The sequence below is a fragment of the Protopterus annectens genome, chromosome 10.part0 (genome assembly GCF_019279795.1).
Source record: "Protopterus annectens isolate FY-2018-M chromosome 10.part0, PAN1.0, whole genome shotgun sequence".
NCBI classification, from domain to species: Eukaryota; Metazoa; Chordata; order Ceratodontiformes; family Protopteridae; genus Protopterus; species Protopterus annectens.
Genome location: NC_056744.1, coordinates 1,228,193,594 through 1,228,213,645, shown reverse-complemented (window position 1 = coordinate 1,228,213,645; position 20,052 = coordinate 1,228,193,594). Strand labels below are relative to the sequence as shown.

Here is a 20,052-nt window from a genome sequence, read left to right as displayed (position 1 = left end):
CTTTGGCATTAAAGCAATTACAAGACAAAGGTTCATACAGTGAAATGATGGTAAATGACTTTAACATTATTGTCTTTGCAAGACAGACGGACTCATGTGATGAAAGATAATTTCAAAGCAAGTGGGTTTACTGTAAAGATATTTCTAAGTGTTGCAGTGCCCAGGAAGTTTATTTTGTGAAGTTCAGTTGTACAGAGGCTCGTTGTGTTGTTACAAGTACTGGCACACATTTCAAGCACATTTATACATGTATGTACAAGTGTGTATATATGTGCATATTTGCAAGATTTTTTGCTGAGATTTATCAATATGGCAGATGGATTTTGCAAGCCACAACCACTTGTGTTTGATCAGATTATTGCAGAGAACTGGAGAATATTTGAGCAAGAATATGATACATTTATACAGCCAGCTTATTCTGATAAAGATGCGTGTACCAGGGCATTCATTTTGCTGAACCTAGCAGGGTCAGAAGCCATTGAAAGGGAGTGTTCATTTGTCTATGCACTGGCAGTGTATGAAGGTGACAGAGAAACTCGTGTTGTTTTGCAGGCTGAATCAATGGAGGACCCCGAGTGTTAAAATGCAAATTCAGAGAGATGTGTAACCCTCAGACTAATGTTACACTGGAGAGACATTTGTTTTACACCAGAGATCAAAAGCAAGGGGAAACTTTCACAGCTTATATTACTCATCTGAGAAACAAAGCTAAAACGTGTAGGTTTGGTGATTTGAAGGATGAGTTAATAAAAGGCAGACTTGTGTGTGGTATCAATAATGCTGCTGTGAGAAAGATTTTACATTGTGACAGTGATTTGACGCTTGAATAAAGCTATTGAGATTTGTGAGATTCATGAAGTTACAGAAATGCACACAAATATACTTTCTAGTGATAAGAGCATGGTTTCAGTAGGCTCCAGAGCTCATGTAGGCAGCATGCAACATTTGACAAGCAAGAGCAGGCTTGAGCATGTGGCAGCAGCAGCCCCTGTAGGACTTCTAAGCAAAACTCGTAGTCTTCCAGCACATTCCAAGAACAGTCCAGCTAAAGGAGCATGCTCAGTGCAAAGCCAAGGATGTCTAGTGCAAAACAGATGTTGCTCAGTACAGCATAAAAGTGAATCAGCAAAACCCAAATCAAACTTTATTGTTAACTGTCACAATTGTGGTGCTAACCATGAGTCCAAAAGAGAAAACTGCATGACATTTGGTCAGCAATGTCATAAGTGTAAGAATAGGAACCATTTTCAAAGATTTTGTAAGTCAAGTAAGCCTCATACAGTTGCAAAGAAGGGTCATTCAAAAAAGCAAGTTAATCAAATAGACCTGTAGCAGTCTACTTTCTGTGTAAATGATGTATCAGTGATTGGTGAAATGATTGATGCAGATTTGTTGACAAAATATTAAGTGTTTTGTACTGTCTGGATCAATGGTAAATCCACCGAGCTTAAAGTAGACACTGGTTCAAAGTGTAATGTCATGTCTGCAGATACTTTTGCAAGGATCAGAGCTGGTGAACAACTTAATGTGACTGGTTGTGCGAAACTTATAGCTTATGGAGGGGAAGAGAATTCAAACCAAAGGCTCAGTAGTGCCTTTGTGTCTTGTGGCTAAAAGTTGTTATAGCCTATTGTTCTATGTGGTTCAAAGACCTGTGTAGCCATTATTGGGTCTTAAAGACAGTTTGAATATTAATCTACTTTATTTTACCAAAGAAGTTCATCAGATAAGTACATGTCCTAGTTCCAGCTTCACTGATGCTGTTTTTCAGAGTATGCTGATGTTTTCTGTGACAGATTGGGCAAACTTCCAATTGTGTATTCCATGAAGTTGGATCCAGACAGTCCAGTGGTCAGACCAGCAAGAAGAGTTCCAATAGCTATGCAGCATAAGATCAAAGCTCATTTGGACAAAATGGTGCAATAAGGTGGAATTTGTCCAGTTACAGAACCTACCGAATGGGTGTCATCCATGGTAACTGCTCATAAAAAAGGCTGAGATGAAATTAAAATATGTATTGACCCAAGAGATTTGAATAAGCATTGAAAAGACCACATCATCCCATGCGTACAAAGAGGTTACAGCCCTGATACTGAATGAATACTGTTTTATCTGTCTTAGATGCAAAGAGTTCATTTTGGCAAGTGATGCTTGATAGCAAATCTTCATTACTGACTACATTCAGTACCCCATTTGGAAGATGCAGATTCCTCAGGATGCCATTTGAATTAAATTCCGCAAGTGAAGTATTCCAGCGTGCAGTGGAGCAAATTCTTTCGGGCTATCCATGTGCCATCATAGTAGATGATATATTGGTTGGAGGCAAAGGTGATGAAGAGCATGGCAGAAATCTTAAGAGAGTTCTAGACAGAGCATGTGAAGTGAATTTAAAGCTCAATCCTCTGAAGTGCAAATTCTGACCATCAGAAGTTACATTCATAGGTCATTTGTTTACAAGTGTGGGCTTGAGACCAGACACATCCAAGCAAGCAGCCATTCTTGAGATGCCAGCACCAGATAATGTACAAGCTCTGCAACGTTTTCTTGGTATGGTCAATTACTTAGGCCAGTTTAAACCAGAAGAGTTGACAGCGCCTTTGAGAGAGCTCACACTTAAAAATATTACTTGGTCATGGCTAAACCAGCACCAGAGAGCATTTGATGTTCTTATGCAGAAAATTGCTACCCCCCCCCCCAACATTAAGGTACTATGTTGTCAACAAACCAGTAAATCTTTCCTGTGATGCTTCATAATTTGGTTTAGATGCAGTTATTCCCCATGAAGGCAATCCAGTAGCCTATGCATCTGGAACACTTGCCCTAACTGAGATACAGTACGCTCAAACTGAGAAAGAACGTTTGACAATAGTGTTTGCAGGTTCCAAGTTTCATGACTATATCTATGGTCCAGAAATCTAAATTGAAACTGATCATCAACCTTTGGTCACTATTTAAAAGAAGCCTATGCATTCAGCTCCAGCGAGATTGCAAAGAATGATGCTCAAATTGCAAAAGTACAATTTCAAAATGGTCTATATGAAAGGCAAACTTCTTTATCTGGCTGATACTTTTCTAGAGCACCTAGAAATACAACAGAACAGCTTCATACAGAGAATTTTTATTTTGATTTCATGGAAGTGCGTAATATTTCCACCACTAGACTTGATGAGCTAAGAGATCATACCATGATTGATCCAATTTTGCGGAAGCTCAATTACTATATCGGTGTAGGATGGCTGTCAAAACAATCGAGGGTACCACCAGAAGTGCAGTCATACTTTCCTTACTGAGATGAGTTGTTGATGGAAGATGGCATTATTTTCAAAGGTCATAAGATTGTTGTTCCTGCTTCCTTACAACAAGAATATATCCAGATTTTGCGTCGTGGTCACCGAGTTCTGAACCTACTAAGAAAAGAGCAAGATGACTAGTATTTTGGACTTCTCTAGCGAAAGACATTGACAGAGTGCTTTCTTCATGTTCAGTGTGTAATAGTACTAAAGCGCATTTGCAAAGAGAGCCACTTCAGCTCAGTCAAATTCCTGATCTACCTTGGTCATTTGTAGCTTCTGACATATTTGAGTGGAACAATCAACATTACTTAATACTGGTTGACTGTTATTCATATTGATTCGAGATCAATTTGCTACCTAATCTAACTTCCACTACAATTATTTCTAAGTTGAAGTGCCCATTGTCAGTCCATGGCAATCCACAGAAATTAATCTACAATGGTACGCAGTTCACTAGTCAATTGTTTCAGAAATTTGCCAGAGAATGGGACTTTGTATATGTTACTAAGTAGTCCAGAGTATGCACAATCAAATGGACTTGCTGAATGTGCAGTACAAAGTGCAAATCAAATTACTTGAGAAGTCAAAGCGTGATTCGATATATTTTTGAACTTGCTCAGTCTCAGAAACATACCTCATGATGACATACTTGGCTCACCTGCTCAAAGACTTCTGTCTAGGCAAACCAGAACAACATTGCCTATCAGTTCTAGTTTATTGAGGTCTAAAGCTAAGAACAACCAAGCAATCAAAGCTCAGTTATCTAGAAAGCGTTCTTTACAAAAGTCTAGCTATGACAAGTTGAGCAGATTTCTTCATCTATTGAAAAAAGGGGAGAGTGAGGATACAAGCAGCAAAAGTTTTCAACCAAATTGGTCAAGTAATGAGTATTTATGCAGAGCCGAGATCCTATTTTGTTAAGTTCAAGAGTGTGGAGTACAAGAGAAATCACGGACATCTTCTTCCTGTAGCAGAACCAATATTGCAGCAATCATACCTTTGATAAAGACTTAAACTCTCAGTGAAATTTAGTTGATATTCCTGTTCCAGAACGTGTCTTGACTTCTGATACTGTTCCAGCAGATGATTCCAGCATTTCTAAGGTTGAACACTCATCAGAGACACTCCCAGTTGCTAAACCAGATTCCAGATTTTATGTCGCAAGGTATGGTCGCATTTCAAAGCCTAGTGTGAAATATACAGCAACTTGGACATAGTTGTACATATGTATTTAGCTTTGTATAATTGCATGATAAACATTTTTATGTAAGATGCAAATTTATCAATTTCAGTGACAATGTCTAGCGCATTTTCTGAAAGAGGGAGGATATAGAATAAGCCCATGTGTTATACCTTTAAGAAGCATGTCCTGAGATCTCTGTGTGCATATAAATACCAAGTACATGGTAGCTTCAGTGCCATTTTGAAGGTCCAGCCAGAATGTTAACATCCATGTGTGTGATCCCTAACCTATTTAGAAGTTAAGTTACTTAAACTCATTTATGATGTGTTTGCATACAATAAAGCTGCTTGAACAAGAACCCATGAGGCTCGCTTTTTTTTTTCCTGACCTGGTGAGTGACAGTTTTATTTATCATTCTTGTGTGATGTCATGGGCATGTGACTCTGAGTAGATATATAATGAGTTATTTTTATGCAGTGCATTTATTCTGATGATTTCCGGGTGAACTGTGGATTAAAGCACTTAATAAATCTGGTTTTGCTATATGATTATCGTTGGTTTATGTTTTTGGTAAAAAGTTGTGCCCTTACAATTTATAAAGGCATTTCAGGACTGAATTTAAGCCTAACTTAAAAGACAACATCTCTCTACTTCTGGATATTCTTATTAAGTTTTCAGGACAAGACCCCTTGATAATTCCATTTTCATTTTGTTTTAAACAGCTTAATAGGTTTTAGGGAAAGTAGGTAACAGAATCTGAGATATGTGCATGCCTCTCGACAGTATTTAAGATACGCATATTTTACTACCACATTCAAATTACTTTTACATAGAAAACTGTTGTTTCAAAAATTGAAATAAAATCATGCATATACTGAGGTTATTATATGCAAAGTATACCTGTTTTGAAATGAATGGCAAAAGCAGCATTACCGAAATGCCTGTATAAATCTACTGGAGGTATATAGCAATCGGACAATTTCTCTGTAACACTATATTATGTTTTACAGCAAAATGCACTTGGGTGTCAGTTCCAGCTATAGAGGCAAATATGGTTATGTATTTTTATATTGCATTTTATTCACAGACGTTTAACCTGGAGGTTGGGAATCACAAATCTAGTGCCAAAAATTCTTTATCAGGAGAAGTAACTACAGCATTTTACATCTGATGTGATTACAACTTCATGAACAAGTTTTGTAGACCATTGGTGTACTCCATGTACTCAGCAGAGGTGTGCCCAGAATGAAAATTGAGTATATGTCAGTATTCCAGACTGTGGTAGTGAAGATGTATGATGTAAAGCCTCTGATGTCTGTCTTTGAAATTTCTATTTATGTTCCCTTTGAGATTTGATTATGAAAATTATATGAAATAACGGTAATATAGCTACAAAATACTTCTAAGACTGCAGTTCTGATCTAGGAGTTTCCAGTGCAGCACATCTCTGAATTTGACCTGTGGTATAGTAATTTTTTGTGTGAATATAAATGGGTATTAACTCTAACTCTAAACTTATGAAAACTCAGTAGAGAAGTAGCTGAAGTCATTTCTATGTTCTGCACACTGAGCAGAAGTTCAAAATAGAACCCGCTGTGTAAATAAGTGTAATGCAGAATGTCAGACTGCAGCAGTAAACACCTGTAAGCATTCTGTTGTAGTGCCCATCTGTAAAACGTTTTGTCTCAGCCCCCTTTGAGATTTCATTATGAAGCTTTCAGATAGTAACAACAAGATAATCATAAAAATACTTAAGACTTCTATTCTACCATTGCACTTTCTTTGCAGTGCTGTGCTAAATTTGACCTCCACATTATCTGTTCAGACTTTTAGCACATGAGCTTTGGCATGTTGCAAATGAAAAAAAATCTGGTAAAATATAGAGGAATTTTACTTCTGATGCAATAGCAACTCAGAGAAATATCTTAGGTCATTCTTGTATTGGCATATTGAGCAGAAATTCATCACAGCACCTGCAATGAAAACCACTTATAATGCAATGTCAGACTGTGGCAGTAAAAGCATATTAACTAAAATGACTCTGTCCCTGAGATTTCATTATGATAGTTTCAGATAATAGAAACTGTGTGTTCAGTTGCAGAACTACCTAAGACTGCAATTCTAACCTCAGAGCTTCCATTGCAGCATACCTCTGAATTTGATCTACAGCTTTAGCTGCTTGAAAGCATGCATTTTAGCCATGGTGTGTTACAGTAAAAACAATTTTATGAAATATGTAGGGGTTTCACTTTTGGTGGAATGACAAATCCGTGTCTTAAGTATTCCAGGCCGTTACTTTGTTCTACACATTAAGTAGAAGATCAAAGCAAGACTTTCACTCTAAACCAGATATAAAACAAAATATCAGCAAACTGCCTATCTGTTGAAGGTCTATCTCAAACCCCTCTTTGAGGATTCATTTTAAAACTTTCAGGGAGGAAGAAAAGTGTGCCAGCTACAAAAAAAAAAAAAAATCCAATACTACACTTGAGTTTCAGTGCAACAACATATGTTTGATCCCATGCATCTGTAGCTTATATATTAGCTAAAGTACATTATACATGATAAAAATCTGAAAACAAAGTATTCTTCTGACATAACCACCTCTACACAACAAGCCACTCTTGTACAGTACGCTGATGACTCGACACTCATCTGCGCAACCCCATCTCTTTCCACCCTACAGCAGTTAGCCCAAGAATCCTTCTCTGCTGTAGAAAATTGGCTCACCGATATCCAACTCATTCTTAACCACAGCAAAACTAAAGTACTCTTGTTCACTCCAAATAAATCCAAATCTACTCCCCTAACATTTTCTATCTCATCTAAAAATGGCACTCTAATCACTCCTTCAACCCATACCAATCTCCTCTGGGTAGAAATAGACAAAATTCTCTACTCTGATGTCCATATAGCTAAAACTATCCAAAAGGTTCACAAAAATGGGTACAATTTATAGACAGAAGAATTTTCTCACTGATAAAGCAAGAATCACTTTAGCCCAGACTCACCTTCTGTCCACACTTATGTATGTAGTCCCAATATTAACCCATATTAGAAAAATTGATCTTGACAAAATTGAATCATGTTACAACAAAATTGCTAAATTTGCCAACAATTCTACCTTCAAAACCCATCATTGCCAGGTACTAAGAAATATTAAATGGCTAGAATTACCCCCAATTACTCACCTACCAACAGCTAACTACTGCATTTAATATCCTGACCTACCCTGAAAAAACACCAGCGCTAAAACAGCTGCTCTCCCACTACTCTACCAGTCGTACCCTCTGTTCTACCACTAAATCTCTTTTCTATACCACCAGGGCAAACAACACTGCAGGAAAATCTCTTTACTCTCATAGCATAGCTAAAACCTGGAATAATTCCCCCTCCAACTTTCTCCACACATCTTACGCAGTTCAAAAAATTACTTAAATCACATCTTATCAAAACCTTGATCTGCCTGTGTATAACTTAGCTTACTTCACCCTGTCACATTCTTTTTCCAACTACAATTGAACTAACTCACAATACAGGTCTTGATTTATTTACAACTAACAAGTAATCCTGCTTCAGAGCCACGCATCTATCTATGTTTCTTTTTAACTTACTGTGTAATTTTTGATTTGTCTTCTCATAGCAACTATTGATGTTAAGTTGTCTATCTCGCCTTTGTTTCTTGCTTGTTGGATCGGAGCCGATCCTCGTCTCCAACTTGGCCATCTTTTATAGCTCGAGAGCTGTTTACTGGCTCGGGGCTACCCCTTATCCCATGATGCCTAGCGCTAGCTACCCAGATCTCGTTTGCCACTTCAGCTGCGAGGTTCATTGCTACTGGCTCAGGCTCGTATAAGTTTTATTGAACTACTTTTTCTGTCAGTTTAGGGTTTTTTTTCTGGTAGTTTATTGTTTAAATAATAGTCGCTAACTAGTTTGTTGTAGTTTAGTGTATTTGTCGTTTTCCTTTAGAACTTGTTTAAATTAGAGAGTTCTCTCCCCTCTCCCCCCGTCCCTCTTGTAGGTAGCGTTTTAGTTTAAGCTTTTCTTCTTTCTGATTGTTAGGTAGCCATTTAAGTTAGAGGCTTCCTAGTTTTAAAAAAAATATATCTTTAACTGTAGTATATTGTGTTTTTTTTTTTTTGAGGTTAGTATTAGTTTTGCTGTTCGGCCTTTTGGCCAAAACAATTCTATGTCTAAAGAATCCAAGGCGTCTGGATTCAAGAAGTGTGACTCATGCTGTCAGATGGGCACACTTCTTGCATCTATTGCTTAGGCGCTGTGCACCTGCAGGACTCTTGTTCTGTATGCCATGCATTTAGCCTAGGAGTTCTGCAGGAGCGCAAAAATAAGCTTATTTTGAGGGGTCTTCTTAAGCCCCAGGATTCACCGGCCAAGGCTCAGCCTGTGAAATCTCCTATGCCGACCAAATTGTCAGCTCCCAGCTCGGAGTCTTCATTGGCCCAAACCTTACCTACTACTTCGGTTCCGGCTGGAACTGAGGAGACTGCCTCCCTGTCGGCTCCACCAGTACCTTCGGAGCCGTTGCGGATCCACAAGAGGCTGAGGTCCCCTTCTCGAGTCTATACATTTGGCTCCTCGGACTCCCCTGTTGCAGAGTGATGGCAGTCACAGATCCTCCCACTCTTCTCGGTCCTCTAGGCTCTCGGATCACAACGTGGAGAGAGTGGTCAGTAGGTTGTTGAAGTCGCAGGCACTGGCCAAAATGTTGTCCAGCCCTCCTCAGCAGGTGTCGGCTCCATCTGCTTCTATCGATGTTCCTCCTCCGACTCCATTGAGCTCGGAGCCTGAGTTTGTTTGGGTTCGAATCGTGGAACCGTCGGCACCGATAACGATTTCTCCTTCGGTTCCGTCGCCGGCTCTGATCCCCTCGATGGTGCCGTCCATCGAGGGATCTGGGCGCTGAGTCTCCCTCATCAGCTCCGAGGGGGCGAGTGGCATCGGACACTACATCGGCCATGGAGCCATCTCCCTCGGTGCGGAGAAAGATTCCGATTTCCTCGGAACCGGAGCTTTCTCTGCATCGTGTCAGGGACACCTTCGATGTCATGAGGAGTGTACTGGCCTCTGAGTCAGCTCCACTTTCGACCCCACTGGCTCCATCCCCTGTAGTGCCTACATCAACTTCTGTCCCTCCTCCACACCCCAAACGTGGGGAACTGATGCTCCAGAGTACCCCATTGGGTGTTTCCTCTTCTTCTGAGGGCTCCCCTGGTCATTCAGAGGAGCCCCCTCAGAAGAGGAAGTGCAAGAGGAAGCACATTAACTTCCCCGAGTCTGTCACTTCGGATACAGATTTGGATGAATTGGAAAGGTCCCCGAGATCCCCCTCTGAAGACGTTTCCTTTTTGGACATCCTAGAAATGCTTAAACAGAGGGGGAACTGGAATGCCCTAGCCCCTACTGAGGACGAATCCGTATTCCTGGATGCATTCGGTTCCTGACCTTCCACCTCCTGGGTTTCTCCACCTATCAATCCACTAATGTCAGTGGTGGCTCAAAGGGCTTGGTCAGCACCGGATACAGTGGAACCAACCCTGAGGAGACCTGGCAGGTTTATCACTGCACCCCCTGATAAACAGTTCCTTACTAAGGGTGTTCCCATAGATGCCATGGTGGTAGCAGCAGCCACTAAAAAGGAGTTAGCGGAAACGTCTTCCTCTGTCCATCCTCCTTACAAGGAGTCTAGGACCATGGATAGATACGGGAAGCGAATGTTTGCTTCAGTGACCTTCTCCATGAGGTCACTGAATTACTTATGCCATTTTACCAGGCTTCAGAGGGATCTCCTGAAAGAGCTAGGAGATTCCCTCCAGGATCCATCAGCTGAAGGGGCTCGAGCTAAAGTGGCTTCTCAGCTGGCTACCCTTAATTCTGTAGTCATCTCCTCCATGAGGCTCATTTCCTATGCAGCCGATGGTGCGAGTAGAGCCGCAGGTGCAGGCGTGGCCCTCAGGAGACACGCATGGATACGGCTGTGTAATTTTGCGGAACCCTTTAGAGCGTCGTTCATCAACACTCCCTTTGACGGTTCCTTTCTTTTTGGACCACAGGTGAAAGACACTCTGACTAGGTGTGAACAGGAAGGCAAGACTCCTTCCAGACCATATCCCAAGGGTCAGAAGAGTGGTAAAATGTGGTTTTGGAAATCCCAGGGAGCCTCACCTGACACACATAGTGATTTTTCCTCCAGAGGCAGAGGAGGAAACAACAACAACAACACATGCCGCCCTTGGGGCAGAAGGGGTCCGCAGAACCAGGGCAGCAGAGAATCCTTCTCTGACAAGCCCTTCCAGCATCCCTGAAGGGTTGCCTGCCTCTGGAGGCAGTCGGGGGAAGACTTACACTGTACCCAAAAACCTGGCAAAACCTAACGCAAGACAAATGGGTACACTCAATCATATCCGGAGGCTACATAATTCCCTTCTTTCAACCCCCCCTTACCGTCAAGCAAATCCCTTCCAGATGTTCCACCCAATCTGAGGGCCCAAGCAGTCATAGAAGTTTCAATACTGCTAGAAAAAAGTGTCATCCAGGAAGTCCCAGCAGACCAACAAGGATCCGGAACTTACTCAAGGTTCTTTTTGGTACTAAAAAAGACAGGGGACTGGAGACCAATATTGGATCTCAGCAGACTAAACAAGTCTGTTCAAAGAACAATGTTTTGGATGGTCACGCAACAGTCCATTCTACCCTTTTTGGGTCAGGACAATCGGATGTGCTCAATAGATCTTCAGGATGAATACTATCACATCAAAATGGACAGGCACTCCAGGAGGTTCCTTCGCTTCCGGCTGGGAGCCAGTCATTACCAGTTCAGAGCTCTGCCCTTTGGTCTCACCACAGCTCCCAGGGTGTTCACCAAATGCATGGCAGTAGTCACGGCTCACCTGAGGGTGTCAAGGATTCCAGGTGTTTCCATATCTAGATGACTGGCTCCTTACTGCTACTACCAGGCATCAACTCCTTCAAGCCAGGGACTGTACAATTACAACTTGTGCCCAGGTAGGCATTACTATAAATTTCAAAAAATCTGCCTTGTTGCCCTGTCAATCTATTACCTATATAGGAGCAGATTTTAAATACAAGAAGTATGTCCGCAAGGCTACCGCCAGACAGGGTGGCCACAATTCGGTAGCAAGTTCATATCCTCATGTAGTGCAAAAGGGTACAAGTCAGGTTATCCTTCAAACTCTGGGTTCTATGGCAGCGGCAATTCTTCTGATACGTCTGGCCCGTTTTCACATGAGAATTCTTCAGTGGCTTTTTTTCACACAGTGGTCCTTTCAACAGCTCCGCATGTCTCACATGATCATGATTACAGAAACATGCAAAAGGCACCTTTCCTGGTGGATGGTCTCCCCACTAGTGTCTCAGGGCAGACTATTCATCCAGCCCCCTCCGGTTGCCACAGTGACCACAGATGCCTCACTGATAGGGTGGGGGGGGGGGCATTATCAGGGTAGGACAGTCCAAGGCACTTGGCAGCCTCACGAGTACCATCTGCACATAAATGTCTTGGAGATGACAGCTGTGCTCCTAGCGTTGCAAGCCCTTCAGGACTCTCTCCCTTCTGCGACCATTGGAATTCAAATGGACAACATGTCACTGGTGTGGTACATCAACAAGCAGGGCGGAACCAGGTCCTACCCCCTATGTCGAGAAGCACTCAGACTCTGGCAGTGGGCGATTTCCTCCCAACGATTTCTGATTGCAATGCACATCCCTGGGAAGTCCAACGTCATAGCGGACAGGCTCAGCAGAGCTATTCTCATGCCTCACGAGTGGTCTCTGAATCTGGTAGTTGCAGATCTGATCTTCTGCAAATGGGGACAGCCTTGCTGTGATCTGTTTGCCACCCCCTTCAACAGCAAATGCAGCAACTACTTCTCCCTTTTACTGCTTCCCAGCCACCCTCCCAGAGATGCTCTAGTCCACGATTGGCCTCAGGGACTTCTTTATGCCTTCCCACCGTTCCCTCTTATACCCAAACTCATACAGAAAGCTATTCCATTGGGTTGCAAAATGATCCTCATTGCCCCCTACTAGCCTCGACAGATATGGTTTCTGTTCCTGCACTGTTACCTCCTCGAGCAGCCCTGGACTCTGGATCCTATTCCAGATCTGCTGATTCATCAATCAGGAGAGCTGCATCAATCCCTCCAAACACTCCAGCTCACAGCTTGGTTGATCCAATTCCAACCCTAGCCAGGTTTCCCAGCATTTCCCAGGCTGTGCGTGAGATTATTGTCTCCTCTCACAAATCCGCTACTAGGAAGACTTATGCTAGCAAATGGAAACATTTCTCTTGTTGGGCAGAGGCTAGGAACATAGATCCCTTTTCAGCCCCAGTTCACGAAATCTTGGAGTTCCTAACAGAGCTTTTTCATTCTGGGTCCGCTTCTGCCACAATCAGGGTTCAACTATCGGCCATCTCAAACTTTCATGTTGGGTTTTCTAATCTAAACATTATGTCTCATAAGTTGTGTAAAGTCTTTCTCAGAAGGACTACTCTCCTTAGGCCTCCAGTGAGAGATCCCCCTCCTCCTTGGGACCTTAATTTGGTACTAACCTCCTTGGTTATGCCCCCATTTGAACCGGCAGCATCATGCTCCATTAAGTTTCTATCTTGGAAAACTCTCTTTCTGGTAGCTATTACCTCAGCCAGACGTGTCTTGGAACTTCAGGCACTAAGTGTTCATCCTCCGTACTTAGTTTTTCATAAGGACAGGGTTGCTCCGAAAGTCTTTTCAGAAAATAATCTAAACCAATCTATAGACCTCCCTGTGTTTTTCTCTAACCACACCAAAGCAGAATACAAATTACACCTTTTGGATGTTCATAGACAATTGTGTTTTTACCTGCATAGAACGAAGGATATAAGAAAGTCGGACCAACTTTTCCTTTCCTATGCTAGGGGCAGACAGGGTCTTCCAGTTTCCAAAGTGACCCTGTCCAGATGGTTGTCTCACATTATTACCTTCATCTATCAACTAAGAAACAAAGAGTTGTCTATCAAACTGAAAGGTCATTCTACTAGGGCTTTGGCCACCTCTGTAGCCTTCCAGTCTAGGTTGCCCATGGACTCTATCTCTGCCGCTGCCACGTGGGCAAATCCTCATACCTTTATTTCTCATTACAAGTTAGACATGGTCTCCAGGAGTAGAGCTAACTTTGGTTCCACTGTTCTGAAGAGTCTGTTCCAATGAGCCACCCAGGATCATAGGTGCTAGGGACGCTGTCCCAACAAGCAAGAAACGAAGGTGAGATAGACAACTTAACATAAAGAAGTTATGTACCTACCATAAAGTTCCATGTTAGTTGTCTTCATCTCACCTTCTTTTTTGTGTCCCCCCCTCCATCCCACTGTCTTATTGGACCGAGAGGAGTTCAGGTTTCTGGTTTGTTTCCTCTACTGACTTAGAGAGTATGACAGGTATGCTCAACCTTTTGCTTGGAGGGGTTCATTATATAGTTATGGCTGGGGTTAGCTATGATCTGGGTAGCTAGCGCTAGGCATCATGGGATAAGGGGTAGCCTCGAGCCAGTAAACAGCTCTCGAGCTATAGAAGATGGCCGAGTCGGAGCCGAGGATCGGCTCTGATACCAACAAGCAAGAAAGAAAGCGAGATGAAGACAACTAACATGGAACGTTATGGTAGGTACATAACTTTTTTATGCATCTCAACTGTTGTATTCTTCCTTGAAAATGTATTTTTTTATGTATTTTGTATTATTACAACATTGTTACTGTTATCTTTTTTGTGGAACTTTTCTCCCTGGGCCTCCACTGAAAATGGACCCAGTCCAGTTGGATTTTCCCGGTTAACAAAAGTAAAATAAAAAAAAAATAAAATGATACCTTACTAGGGAATCATTCTAAGCCATTTTTTGGACTTTGCATAGTAAACACAAGATGTGAAATTGTTCGATCTCGCCGTTTGTTCTTACACACGGGTTCGGAGCCGATACTCGGCTCCGAGTCGGTCACATCACAAACTCTGCATCTCAGAGAAAGCTCGAGGCACAGTTGTATCCCATGATCCTCCGGTACTATCCCTCAGATCTAGTTTGCCGCTGTAACGGTTCGCATCGAAGAGAGGCTCGGGCCAGTAGAAGTTTTTTGTATTTTTATATATATAGCTCTTTTGTGTGGTTTATAGTAAATCAGAGTAGTATAGTGTTAGTGTGTGCGTAAATATATTTACACGTGTGCGTTTTACTTACAATAATAAAAATTTTCTTTCTTTAGGATGAGGCCTATTTGACCCTGTCAGGGCTCTGACAGTTGTTTATTACTGTGTGTTCGTTTATCCATATACTTAGATATATTTACATAGTAAATAGTTTAGAGTGTGCAGTGTGATTTAGTAGTTTCTATTATGTAAATATATAAATATATAGTTTTAGAAAAAATATTCTTATTAGCTAGTTTAAAAAGTGTGTAGTGTCATTTAGTAGTAGATAGCTAGTGTGCAGTGTTTATCTACATAGTTTAAGGTAGTGTTTAAATTCCTTTGAACATGGCTGAAAAGGTAAAGTCAGGGTTCAAAAGGTGCCAATGTGGACAAAAAATGTCCATTACGGACAACCATTCTTCCTGCGTCTACTGTCTTGGCCCTCTCCCCCTGCAGGAAGACTGTTCCATGTGTCATTCCTTCAGTGGGAGGGTCATGATGGAGAGGCGCAGGACGTTGGTTGATAGAGGGTTATTGAAACCTGAATTCCAAGATGCCCTGGAGAAGGCTGATCTAGCATCTAAGTCTTCGAAGGGATCTAAGTCCTCTAAGATATCGGAGCCCAAGTCATCGGCTCCGAGCACCTCATACAAGATTCGGTCCCTGGCTCCACAGACCTCGGGGCCGAGCATCGAATGTTTGTCTCTGATCGAGGCTCAGGTCTTGGAGCCAGTGTCAGAGATGCCACCACCTTCGATCCTTCGCTCGGTGATGACTTCGGTCCCTTCAACCCGTTCTTCTAGGCCGCTGTCCGACACTGATGTGGATCGAGTGGTACAGAAGCTCATGGATAACACGGCTCTATCCAAACTGATTGCGGTTTCGTCCCAATTGGTTTCGAAACTGGAAGCCCTCCCAATGTCTTCGACAGATCCTCCTCCGAGACCCGTCGAGTCATCGAAGCTGGGAGTCGAGGATCCGATGATTGTAGAACCCCCAGTGCCAGAGCCTCCAGGAGTGCGATCGGCACCATTGACCTCGACACCTTCGGAGCCTATCGAAGAGTCTCGGAGCCGACGTTCTTTCCTTGGTTCCTTGGTTGGAGCCTCGGCTCAGATTAGTTCGGCTCCGTCCTCTGGATTGGAGCCCGTGGTCCCGGTCTCGGGGAAACTACTGGCCTCTTCGGACCCGGTGGGGTCCTTGGGCTGGGACACCGGAGCCTTCGACATCATGAGGAAGGTCTTGTCTGAACAGACTTTGACTTCATCGGAATATTCTTCTCCTTCCCCTAAGGGGCCGCGTTCTGCTTCTGTACCATCGGTCCCAACTAAGCGTAGAGACCCAATGCCTCAGCTAGCCCCAGAGGGTGTCCCTTGTTCCTCGGCAGCTTCCCCAGATGACCCCTCTGAGGAGGTACCGAGGAAAAAATTGTGCAAGAGGAGGCACATCGATTCCCCACAGGAATCCTTAACTTCGGACACTGATTTGGATGAATCAGAGGGGTCCCCACAGTCCCCTTCTGAGGATGTCTCTTTTGCTGACATCCTAGAGGTTCTGAAACAGAGGAGAGACTGGCAGACCCTTGCCCTTACTGAGGACGAATCGGTGTTGCTGAAGGCATTTGGGGCTCGACCTTCTACCTCCTGGGTGACCCCGCCCTACGACAAATTGATGGACTTGATAACTCAAAGGGCATGGGAGATGCCTGATACAGTGGAACCAGTCCCTCGTAGACTGAATAAATACATTACAGCCCCTCAGGACAAGGCGTATCTTACCAAAGGAGTCCCGATGGATGCTATGGTGGTGGCAGCGGCCACTAAGAAGGAAATGTCTGAAGCATCTTCCTCTGTCCATCCTCCTAACAAAGATTCCAGGACTATGGATGGGTACGGAAAGCATGTTTTTAGTTCTGCGACTTTTGCTATGCGATCGCTGAACTACCTTACACATTTCACGCGACTACAGAGAGATCTCCTGAAAGAGCTAGGAGATACTCTACAGGGTAACACAGATGCTGCTGTCTCTGACAATGTAACGGCACACAAGAATGTATCCAGGGAATCCAGCAATAAAACAACCAACGATCGAAAAAACTGCTCCTCTGAATGAAACACCACGATCCACAGTATCCAAATCCTTTATTGAGCGAAGTACATAAGCAATAGGTTAAGCGCTTTCATCTACTCAACGTAGATTTCTTCAGAACAACTTACATATTCAATACTATACTTTAAATACTTTCTAAACGCCTGCCAAAAAAACTAATTATCTAATTACCTAACCAATCAAGCATTCATTAAAATTTAAAAGCACAAAACAACAATCTCATTTTTATCATATAAACTGATGAATAATTATATAATTAAATAAAATTCATTAATATAATACTAAAACCTTCATAAATTTGAATGTGATAAAAATCCTTACTAATAAATATAATATATTCCTATATATTAAATTGATAAAATGTATACATAAAGTACTAACGAACAACATAAATTCATTCATATACCATAGTTTAATTTCTTAATAAAGGTTTGGTGGGAATATACTCATTGATGCCTGGTGGACTGGCTGCATTCAGTCTAATCTGCCATTGAATCTCTTTCTCCCCTAGGATAGATTTGATATCACACCCTTGTTCCTAACCACTTCTAGAATGGCAAATTTGAATGAATTACAGCCCTCACTCTCTACCAGGTGCCTATATAATTCATTATTCTGGTCCTTCTTCTTAATGCAGTATGTATGGTCATATATTCTATTGCGTAACTGTCTGTCAGTTTTCCCAACATAAAAACTAGGATAAGACATACATTTTCCCAGATATACTATATGTTGGGTCTGACAGTTTCCTTTTTTGAAAAATATTTTACTTTTGATGTTATTGTCTAGATGCAGACTGTCAGTCTGTAAAATAAATGAGCATTGATTACAGTGTCCACATTGGTCCCTGTCACACTTTTATTCCCATCATTATAACGATTATTAGTTTTAACCTTGATCATTCTCTTTAAATTCATCCCTGTTTTGTAGACGAAGGTAGGTTTATCTCCTATTTTATCACTAATCCCTTCGTCACAAGTATTGTGGACTAGAATGGGATAAGATAGATCTGGTGGACTATTCCACCATATTCCAGTTGGTCTCCAGAATATTCCTGATTTCTCCCACATGTTGTCCATACTGTAGTATATAGGCCTTTTGATAATTATCTCCTATTTGTTTTTTGTTAACCAGATTGTGTGGTGAAAATTCCCTCCCCAATAAGGGTGGATATTTATTTCCCCATTCATTAGTCACATATTCAGTGACATCCTTAACCACTGATGATGGATAGCCCCTTTGACTAAACAATTGGCCAATAAATTTCATTTCTTCAATCATGTCATCCTTTCTGGAAGTCATTCTAGCTGCCCTAATACATTGCCATTTCAGTATACTTTTTTTCTGCTTATATGGATGATTACTTGAGTATTCCAGATAGGCATTACAGAAAGTGTCTTTCCTGTATATCTTAGACTGGAAAGTAGTGCCATCACTAAAAATGTATGTATCTAAGTAATTGATACCTATCTTACTAGTCTTGATAAAGCCTAGGAGGGCCCGGGTGAAAGCGCTTGACGAAATTTGGATGTTTTATGTTTTTACGCTTTTTGCTGGTGGAGCTGCATATTAAAATCTTTTTCTGTACTTTGGTCTGACGCCTGGACATCTTACTTCGTTGATTTACCAGTTGGTATTGTGTTCCTAAGGAGTTTTTGGTTGTTCTTACCTATCTTACTAGTATTATGTGTAAATTGTAAATAGGAAGTAGTTCCATTAATATATTCTATAAATCATATCAGATTCTTCTCCTTTCCTGTCCATAAAATAAATAAATCATCCAAATACCTGACATAACAAGCCATTTGCTCCATCCATGGTGTATATAGGATGTATTCCTCCTCCCAATCTAAGAGAACCATATTTGCATAAATGGGGGCACATACTGCCCCCATAGTGACCCCTGTTATTTGTTTGTAGTACTCTTCTTCAAAAAAAATATAGTTGTGGTCAAGAACCAGGTTCATAAATTCAGGTAGGAGATCTATCTTATCCCATTCTAGTCCACTATGCTTGTTCAGACTGTTAATAAACCTATTTATACCTTCCGTCCTAGGTATACATGAAAATAAATCTTTTATATCAATTGTAACAAAAAGTAAATCCATATTCCATAATTCATGTTTGAACTTCCCAAGAAATTCCCAAGAATCTTTGATTAAATGTGATATCTTCGGATAAATATGTTTTAACCATTGATCAACTACCTTGCCAAAAGGGAAGGTTTTGCTACGACTTCCAGAAATAATAGGTCTAAATGGGGGGTCATGAATGTTTTTGTGTACTTTGGGTATCCCCGTGATAGTTGCTAAAGTGGGGTATTCAACCTTTAAAAAGTTGTATAAATCCTGAGTAATACGTTCATCCAATAAAAACTCTTCCAGATATAAGTCAATCCTTCTATGGGCTATATTAATCTGATTTAGCGAGGAAACCTCGTATTGGTCTGATGTATTCAAAATATCAAATATTCTTTGTATATAAGTGTCCATATCAAACAAGACTCCACCTCCCCCTTTGTCAAGTGTCATGATTCTGATATTGTAAATATCACAAAGTGTAGTTAAGATAGCCTCGTCAGTAGAACTCCAATTACTTCTACATCTATCTTTCTGTACATGTTTATATAATTCATAAATTTTCTTACTGACTACTTTTTCAAAATTGATGAGTATTGTTCATGGGGGGGGTAAACGTACTTTTCCTCCTCAGACCACTCATATTCGTGGTTCCAGGGTTAGACTCCCGAAAAAATATACCCAGATTGAGCTTCCTCATCTATTTTTTAAACTCAACCAGTGTGTCCACTATATCAAACTTTCTCCTGGGTATATATTTCATACCTTTAGAAAAAGTAGAAAACATTTCAATATCTACTGGATGTTCTGTATAGTTGTAAATTTTGAAATCCCCTGCACTATACACGACCCCATCAGTGACCATAATTCCAGTATTGGTCATTGTTTTCTGTACGGCTTCCAATTGTTCCATTCCCTCTGTCCCTGGTGCCGAGTTTCCCATGGGCGATTCCCCCTCCCATACTGTTCCAGCTCTAAAAAAATCAGTATTATGAAAATCCACTCTATGTTGTTCGTGATTGTCTGCCTCCCCACCCCTAGCATTGCTACTGTACTCAGTTCTTACATATCCCCTTTTGTTCCATTTGTACGCAGTTGCATTCTGATATTGTTTGGTATCTCTAAAAAACTTTTTACATTTTCTATCGAACATCTTTTTACAATTGGTTTCAGCATAGTGGAACTGTTTA

At 41.5% G+C, this 20,052-nt stretch overlaps 1 protein-coding gene across 1 annotated transcript in view; it reads left to right on the top strand.

Annotated features, from left to right (window-relative positions):
- Window positions 1-20,052, top strand: part of TUT4 (terminal uridylyl transferase 4) — a 3,240,181-nt gene that overhangs the window by 581,691 nt on the left and 2,638,438 nt on the right. The window contains exon 7 of the mRNA XM_044086854.1: window positions 1,774-1,817. Within this exon, the coding sequence (XP_043942789.1) occupies window positions 1,774-1,817 (44 nt within the window). The remainder of the gene's footprint in view (window positions 1-1,773; window positions 1,818-20,052) is intronic.